This window comes from Galeopterus variegatus, unplaced genomic scaffold (genome assembly GCF_000696425.1).
Source record: "Galeopterus variegatus unplaced genomic scaffold, G_variegatus-3.0.2 Scaffold2823, whole genome shotgun sequence".
Classification (NCBI taxonomy): domain Eukaryota; kingdom Metazoa; phylum Chordata; class Mammalia; order Dermoptera; family Cynocephalidae; genus Galeopterus; species Galeopterus variegatus.
In genome coordinates, this window is record NW_007728934.1 from 248,519 (window position 1) to 257,513 (window position 8,995).

The 8,995-nt window shown below is 48.3% G+C and overlaps 1 protein-coding gene across 1 annotated transcript in view; it reads left to right on the forward strand.

Moving 5' to 3' along the window:
• Positions 1–5,981, forward strand: part of ZNF623 (zinc finger protein 623) — a 13,269-nt gene extending 7,288 nt beyond the window's left edge. Inside the window, exon 2 of the mRNA XM_008583073.1 lies at positions 4,118–5,981. Within this exon, the coding sequence (XP_008581295.1) occupies positions 4,213–5,703 (1,491 nt within the window). The 5' untranslated portion in view covers positions 4,118–4,212 and the 3' untranslated portion in view covers positions 5,704–5,981. The remainder of the gene's footprint in view (positions 1–4,117) is intronic.
• Positions 5,982–8,995: the final 3,014 nt, after the last annotated feature.

Sequence of the window (8,995 nt, forward strand, 5' to 3'; positions counted from 1 at the left end):
ACCAAGTCAAGGGTTAAGATCCCCTTACCGGTCATCTTTAAAAAAAAAAAAAAAAAAACAATAAAAATTAATACAATTTTTAAAACAATACAGTGTAACAACTACTTACATAGTTCTCACATTGTATTAGGTGTTATAAGTAATCTAGAGATGATTTAAAGTGTGCAGGAGGAGATACTCTGCCATTTTACACAAGAGGCTTGAGCACCCCTGGATTTTGTTATCCATGGAGGAGTTGGGGGTGGGGGTCCTGGAACCAGTCCCCTCCAGAAACTGAGGCACAACTATTTTGATTCTTGCTCAGTGGATTGGTTTTAAGCTTTGTGTAATGGGACCGTTCAACGTGAGCTCTCCTGTGCCTGTCTGCTTTTGCTCAGCCTTCCACCTGGGAGGTCCACCTGTGCTGTGTGTGGCACATGGGAGGGCGCTCTGCCTTCTCAAGGTCACTCTCCCTTGCCGGATGTTTGGGTGTTAGGAACAGTGCTGCTGGGGACATTTTCACTACAGACTTCCACAGGGCGGGGGTGCGGTTCCTTCAACAACGTAATTCACATAAAAATGCAGCAGTCCTGGCTTGCTGCCTGGGAGTTCCATGTGGCAGTTCTAGTTTTTAGACCTGCAGAATCTCTGATTTTATTTACTGGCTTCTGTGCTGGGCCAGTCCCCCTCCCTCTTTTTATTGGCAATTAAGGAATTAGAAACAGTAGGACTTGGGGGCAACGTGGTCCCATGACCTGATCTTGGCGGCTGTGTGTCTTCCACTGCCTGGACGGGAGGCAGTCAGCTTTTCTGATCTTGAGAGACAATGAACTAGTAGAGTCTCGGACTTCATACTCATAAAGTGCCAGTGGGAAAAAGACTGCTCCTCACTGCGACCATATCCTTAGATCTATGCTTTTCTCAGACTTCATCTCTTTGTGTTCTTTGCTGGAAGCGCCAGGAGCAGCCAGCGCAGGCCAGCGCCCTAGCTCCCTGAGCACTGTTCCCAAGCTCTCCGTGGGCTGGGCTGATGGGCACACAGTTTGCCATTTGCTTTAGCAAATCCTTGGCTGTGGCCTGCCAGTGTTAACTTCCTTCCGGCCAGTACCGCGTACTTCAGGTTTTTGTTACAGCGAAACTCCACCTCAAGGTATTGACTTTTGTGTCAGGATGTTGGTTCACACAGTAAAGATACAGGATGCTGAAGAGGTGGCAGCTCTGCAGTGCTAGAGCTGAGGGTGCTCTGCATGTCGAGGCTGTCCAGGCACACGGGTCCTTCGACTGTGTTGCTGTGCTGCTGCCTGGTGGTCTCATTGGCACGTTCCAAATGGGCTCACCAGGCCTGCTGCACCCAGGCCCAGGATGACAGGAGGCTGGGACCCGAAAGGTGCTCGTTTCCCACTGGCCAGAACTTCACCACATGCCACACTGACTGCGAGGGAGGCTGGCTGAATCTGTCACCAGCAGAGGAGAGCGCAGTGCTGCAAGACACAAGCAGTCCACCCCAGCCTTCTTGAAATGGCTGGCTTTCCAGTTATTTCTGTCACTTTCTCGTGCAACAGTGTGGAATTAAGGGGCTGCTGTCATGTAGGAATAATGGCACCATGTACTGAGTGTGTGATGTGTGCACGTGTTTAGAACATTCATACAACACATGCCTACACGTGTTGCTGTATGTCAGGAATTGTTCAAGGTGCTGAGGGGACAGAACAAAGTCCCTGCCGACGTGGCGCCTGCATGCTGGTGGGGCGGACAGCAGCAGACATCGTTTGTTGAATGTGGTGTGTGTGCATGTGTGCATATATTACAGTTCGTCGACTCTAAGATGCACGTTTTTTTCATGTTTTAATGTCTCTGAAATTGAGTTGCCTCTTGGAATTGGTGGAATATTTTAAACTGGTACTGTTACTTTCCTTCATGGCACATGAAATAGTGCTGCATCTCATAACTGTTGGCATCTTAGGTGGATAAATTATGATTCATCAGTTAGAAGGAACCGTGGGGAGAAATCAGGAGTGCTGGAGGGCTGGGGGCCAGGGGTGCGGTTTTACGGGTGATGAGGGAAGGACTGTGATCAGGTGGCATGGACACAGACACCTGGGGACATGGAGTGAACTACACACATGTCTTTGAAAAGACAAGAAGTGCAAAGGCCCGAGCAGGCAAGGCACAGGCCAGGGCAGCTGGGAAAGGGAGCAAGGGGAGGAGTTGGCAGGGACGGGGTGGGGTAGTGGGATGGCCAGACTGGGGTGGCCACTGCAGGAACCCTGGCTTCAACTTAGTGGAGGAAGGAGACCCTTGGAAGTTTCTGAGTAGAGAAGCAACCTCTGATTTGTGCTTTCAGAGGGCCGTTCTGCTGGCTGTGTGGAGGTGCGGAGACAGGTGAGGAGGCCACAGCACATGTGTGGTGAGGCTCCGTGGTGGCGGCTGGTAGCACTGCAGCTTGTGAGACAGTCAGACGCTGGGGGTCGTCCAAGGGCCCAGCCAATGAGGTCTGCCAGTGGATTGGATGAGAGTGTGATCAGAAGAAAAGGGGTCGAGGGTTATTGTCATGTCTGTGGCCTGAACATGTGGGAGAGTGGCATTCTGGCTAAGATGGAGAAAGCTATGGACGAGGTGGATTTGAGGAGGAGAATCAGAAGTGAAGTTGGACATGTTAGGTGTGGAAAGCTTCCGAGAGCATGCCAGTGAAGATGCCAGGTGGAGAGCCGGCAAATATGGAGGTCTGGCAGGAGGCCAGACTGCAGGAGCAGTGAGTGAGCTTCGAGCAGTCGATGCGTTTATATCCCAGCGTGGTGAGCTTGCCCATGGGATGGAGAAGGTGGAGAAGGGTCCAAGGACCACCCTTTCACATACCGGGCTCCGACGTGTGGGGAAGGAGCTGAGGGTGAGGAGCTCTGGGAGAGGTTGTCCCAGACCCAGGTGAGGACAGTGGTGGCAGGAGGAGCACATCATTGGCTGTGTCGGGTGCAGCACACGTGGAGTTGGATGAGCAATTGGCCCCAGATGTGGGGATGTGGTGGACCTTTGGGGGTGAGAGTCTGACTGGAGCGGGTCAGACAAGGAGAGGGAGAGGAGGGATCGAGCACAGGTCAATGTAGAGTTTTGCTGTAGAGAAGAGGAAAGGGTAGGAGTTGGGGCGGAATCGGGTCCAGGAAATGTTTGTTTTCTACGTGGTGGAAGCTCTAGCAGTCTGGTGTGCAGATGGAATGACGGACTGGGAGGGCAGGGCCCATGGCTGAGGAGAGAGAAGGAAGGGGGTGGCTCCAGTGGTGTCCTTGAGTAGGAGGGATGGCCCTAACACACAGACGCGGAGCTGATCTCAGTGTGGGCCGAGGGCTGTGTGGCAGGAGGGAAGGCAGAGGTGCAGGCAGGTCATGGGGTGGGTGGAGGGTGTGTTCTTGTGTCACTGCTTCTCTTCCTCATGGAAAGGGGAAGCAAGGCTGTCAGCTGGGAGGGAAGGGAGGGCTGGACCTATAGGAAGAGGGAGGAGCCGAGATGGCTTCGTAGGACACAAGGGAGGTGTGAGAACAGTGTGAGAACTCAGGCAAGGGCTGTAAAGGCACAGAGCGCCCACTCGTCTTCAGCAAGAACGTGGATGCAGACCAGTACGAAGGCAGGGCTGAGCCAGAGTTGGGGTTTTCCCACACAAGCATGATGGAGGAAGAAAAGGGCAGGGGAATTAGGATCACATGCAAGATGGTGAAAATATGGAACCTGAAGTGAATGCAGTAGCACAGACCTTGGGTTCTCAGCTGGATAAGGAGGGAAGGGGTGAGGATAGTGGAGAGGTGGAAGCATTGATAAATTTGTATGTTTCTTTGGAAATATGTGTCTTGACTTTTGAGGGAGTCCAAGCTGTATCCCTACGCCTGTCCCACCATCCAGATTTCACTGAGGGACAGAAGAATTGTATGCACCATAGGCCAGTCTGCTCTGGAGCTGGATGTGTTAGAGGTGGGAGGGCTGAGTGGGGTGAGACCAGGGCTGTGGGCAACAGCACGTCAGGCTGGGAGCGTGGCACGGAGGAAACACTCTCCTCTCCCACTTCCAAGATATGAGTTTTTCCTCCCCCTGCTTTAGCAGATTCCTGCTTGCTAATAAAGGGGAAAGATAACTTTATTCTCTTTTGTTTCAGATTCTAACATAGGACCTGGACAAGAAGGTGACTCCACAGCCTGGATTTCTGAGAATGAAAATTTGCATAAAACAGTGTCAGACCAACTCACAGTGATGGAGCCCCCCGCCCCTGAGTCTGGGGAAGTCCGTGAACCCAGATTAGGAGGGCTGTTGGGAAACCCAAAAGGGCAGAGCCTGGGGAATTGCCCCTCTCAGGAAGGGGGCTTCAAGCAGGTGACAGTTACCCACTGGAAAATCCAAGCAGGAGAGACAGCCCAGGTGTGCAGTAAGTCAGGGAGAAACACTATTCTGAACTCAAACCTTCTTATACTTCAGAAAGAGCTCATAGGAGGGGAGACCCATCCTTGCAATATCTGTGGCAAAAGCTTCACATTTAATTCAGACCTAGTTACACATCAGATTTCTCACACTGGGGAGAAACCTTATAGATGTGATCAATGTGGGAAAGGCTTTGGTCAGAGCTCACACCTTACTGAGCATCAGAGAGTTCATGCTGGAGAAAGACTCTATGTGTGCAATGTGTGTGGGAAAGACTTCATTCACTATGCACATCTTATTGAGCATCAGCAAGTCCATACTGGAGAAAAGCCGTTTAAATGTGCTCAGTGTGGGAAAGCGTTTTGTCATAGCTCAGACCTGATTCGACACCAGAGAGTTCACACCAGAGAGAGACCTTTTGAGTGCAAAGAATGCGGAAAGGGCTTCAGTCAGAGCTCCTTACTTATTCGGCATCAGAGAATTCACACGGGAGAAAGACCCTATGAATGTAACGAATGTGGGAAATCTTTCATCAGGAGCTCGAGCCTTATTCGACATTATCAGATCCACACAGAAGTGAAACAGTATGAATGCAAAGAATGCGGGAAGGCCTTCCGCCACCGCTCGGACCTTATTGAGCACCAGAGAATTCACACTGGGGAGAGGCCCTTTGAATGTAATGAGTGTGGGAAAGCCTTTATTAGAAGCTCCAAGCTCATCCAGCATCAGAGAATTCACACTGGAGAGAGGCCTTACGTATGTAACGAGTGCGGGAAGCGCTTCAGCCAGACGTCAAACTTCACGCAGCATCAGAGGATTCACACCGGAGAGAAGCTCTATGAATGTGATGAGTGTGGGAAAGCCTTCTTTCTGAGTTCATACCTTATTCGACACCAGAAAATTCACACTGGGGAGAGAGTGTATGAATGTAAAGAATGCGGGAAAGCTTTTCTCCAGAAAGCCCATCTCACTGAACATCAGAAGATCCACACTGGGGACAGACCCTTTGAGTGTAAGGACTGTGGGAAAGCCTTCATTCAGAGCTCCAAGCTACTTCTGCATCAGATCATTCATACTGGAGAAAAGCCATATGTGTGTAGTTATTGTGGGAAAGGCTTTATTCAGAGGTCAAATTTCCTTCAACACCAGAAAATTCATACTGAAGAGAAACTCTATGAATGTAGTCAGTATGGAAAAGATTTTAAATCAACCCCAAACTTTAAAAATAATCAAGGTGTTCACCAGGAGGGACTCTCCTTGAGTAAGGCGCCCATGCCTTTGGGTGAGGTGTCTGTAGGTCATGGGGAAGATACAGATAACTTATAATTATTGGGATTCACGTGGCTTCTAAGGCTTGGACATGTCAGAATCTTCTAAATCATGCATGGGGCTGCTTTTGGAGTGGGAAACCATCTCCACTTGGCAGCACTACTGGACTTCAGTCCTCTTCCTCAGCTGTGAGTGTTGTCCTCAGGAGAGCCGTGGACTTTACAACTGATTTTGAGCTGGAATGGGAAGTGGGTGGTGCGGGTCTCAAGGAAAGACTTCTGTATTTTATTCACTATTACAACCCGTCCTTGAGTTAAATCCCTTTTAGAGCAAAACTGTGTATCTGATCTTATTACTTAAAAGAATGTTACTTAGCAAATTTTACTCAAGTTAGAGAAAGATACTTTTTAATGCAAACTTTAGAATTGGTTCTCTGTCATGCTTAGGATGAACTCCAAGCTCTCACCACGTGTCCTAAGACCTTTTGCTCCCTTGGCCTCGTCTCCCACTGCTTTAACACCCTGCCACATGGTTGATGCTCTGGGAGCACCCACTGCCTCCTGCATCCCACATGCTCCAAGCTGTTTCCTGCCTCCCACCCTTGTCCTTATGTGACAGGTGTCCTCCTTTTCTCAGCTGATTAACTCCTGATCTTTATTCAGTACTCACCTCAGGCGTCACGTCCAAGCACAGTTCCCTCCGGCGCAGCCAGGTAGTCCTCTTCTGCACTTCTGTTACTCCCTCTGTTACTGGACGTAACGTTGATATATCACCATGAGGATTCTGTATGTTCTCTTTCATTATGGTCCCAACTCCTTGAGGACAGTGGTCATATCTGACTAATCCATGTATCCCCAGTGTTCCGTGCAAGACAGAAACACACCCCAAATCTACGTGTAATTGGTGTCTCTCGCTTTGTCCTTTATATACTTCTTTTGTTTTGAAATTTGGGTGTTTTTTGTTGTTTTGTTCATTTTGTGTCAGTATAATCTGCTGTTCTATGGGAAGTATTCTCTCTCAGCCCTGCTAATGTCTTTTGCTCTTGCTTAACTCAGAAATTGCAGACAAGTAGCCACTATACACTGGATGTGGTGGCACTGTCTGCACTTAATTGTCTATGAGTTTTTCTAACCCACTGAAGGGGCACGCAGTCCCGATACATGACATAATGTTTTTCTGCCTTAGCAGTTCCAGGATTGAACTCAACTTGTCACTTTCCCTGCTGTGGCTCATGTAGTCATGTATTTGAAAATGTATCGATGCCCATAAGGAAGTTGTAAATGTTGGGAAGACAGATGAGTAGGGCACCGTCCCTCCTGAAGTTGTTCAGAGTAAAGTGGGGAGGACAGAAAGGACACGGGACAGTGGGTGAAGTTTGTTTTAAGCTGTGTAGAAGCATAGGGAAGGAGTTCGCTAATGTGGCGTGGAAGGCCTGGGAAGGCTCCACAGAAGAAGTGACATAACGGGTCTGGAGAGCTCAGTGGACATTTCCCAGCTAGTGAGGGAAGGGTGACCTGGGAGAGGGAGTCTGCAGAGACAGGGGGGCAGGACGGGTTGCTCCTAGCAGATTTAATGCACGGTGCATAGCCGTCTAGCAAAACTATTAGTCTCCACCTCTGAATTTCTTTCATCTGAACATTAACCCCAACAACCAATTCTGAACTGACAGAAAACAATTTTTGCTGAGGAGGGCATATTTTGAGTTTTTAACAAACTCCAGCAACCTTAGAAGCCTTGAGGGGGCAGATAATTCATATAGTACTCCATTTTCTGGAAAACTCACCAATATTAGAGATGTCTGAAATGGTATAGAAGCGGATATTACCAGATCATTTTAAGCAACTTTACTGAGGTTCAATTTCCATGCAATAGAACACCTATTTTAGTTGTACAGTATTTCAAAAATATCAGCCCTATAACCACCACCACGATCCAGAAAAATAACATCTCTGTCACCCAGAAAAGTTCCCTTTTGCCTTTTCCCCAACCCCTGGTAACCACTTTCTGTCCGTGTAGATTAGCTTTGTGTGTTCTGGAACTTCAGATAAATGGGTTCATGTAGTATGTACTGCCTTGTGTGTGACTCTCTTCGCTTTGGCATGATTTTAGACACGACCAGTTCTGTGTTGGGTAGTTCTCTTTGCACATAGTAGTGCTCCATTGTATGGGCAAGCTGTCCTTTGTTTATTCACCCTGCTGTTGATGGAAATTTGGGTTTCCAGTTTGGGCTCTTAAGAATAAAACTGCTATGAGTATTTGTGTAAAAATATTTATTTGCACATGTGTTTTTATTTTTCTTGGGTAAATAAATACCTAGGACTTTACTTGCTCGTTATAAGTTAAATGTCTTAGTCCATTCAGGTTGCTGTAACAAAATACCATGGACTGGTGGCTTATGAATGACAGAAATAAATTTCTCACATTTCTGGAGGCTGGGAAGTCCAAGATCAAGGTGCCAGCAGATTTGGTGTCTGGTGAGAGCCACTTTCTTCACAGATGGTGTCTTCTCATGTCTTCACATGGTGGAAGGGACTAGGGAGCTCTGGGGCCTCTTAGCAGGGCACTGATCCCATCTATGAGGGTCTACCCTCATGACCTCATCACCTCCCGAAGGCCCCACCTCCTAATGCCATCACCTTGGGAGTTAGAATTTCAACATACGAATTGGGGTGGGGTGGGGACATAAACATTCAATCCATTGCAGTGAATGCATTTTTAACTTTTTTTTTGTCCTTTTTTGAGACCGGCCGCACTGCGCTCAGCCAGTGAGCACTGTGAGCGCACCGGTCATCCCTATATAGGATCCGAACCCGCGGCGGGAGCGCTGCTGCGCTCCCAGCGCCACACTCTCCCGAGTGTGCCACGGGCTCGGCCCATTTTTAACTTTTTAAGAAATTGCCACACAGTTCTTCATAGTGTTCATACCGTTTTACACTCTTAGCCACAGCAAGTGAGAGTTCCAGTTGCTCTGCATCTTTGCTAACACATGGTATTGTCAGTCTCTTAAAATTTGACCCATTTCATCTCTATGATTTTAATTTGTGTTTACCTGCTGAACGGTCATGTTCAACATCTGTGATTTCGTGTGCTTGTTGACATTCTGTGTTTTGTAATGTGTTCACATCTTTTGCCCATTTTTAAGTTGGGTTGTTTCTTACCAACTCGTAAGAGTCCTTTTCATATTCCAGCTGAAAATCTCTTTTCAAATATGTATTTATTATGGGCCGGCCCGGTGGCGCACTGGATAGTGCGCCACTTGGGAAGCGTGGCGGCGCTCCCGCCCGAGGGTTCGTATAACTTCGTATAATGTATGCTATACGAAGTTATGCCGGTTTTACAATCTTTCACA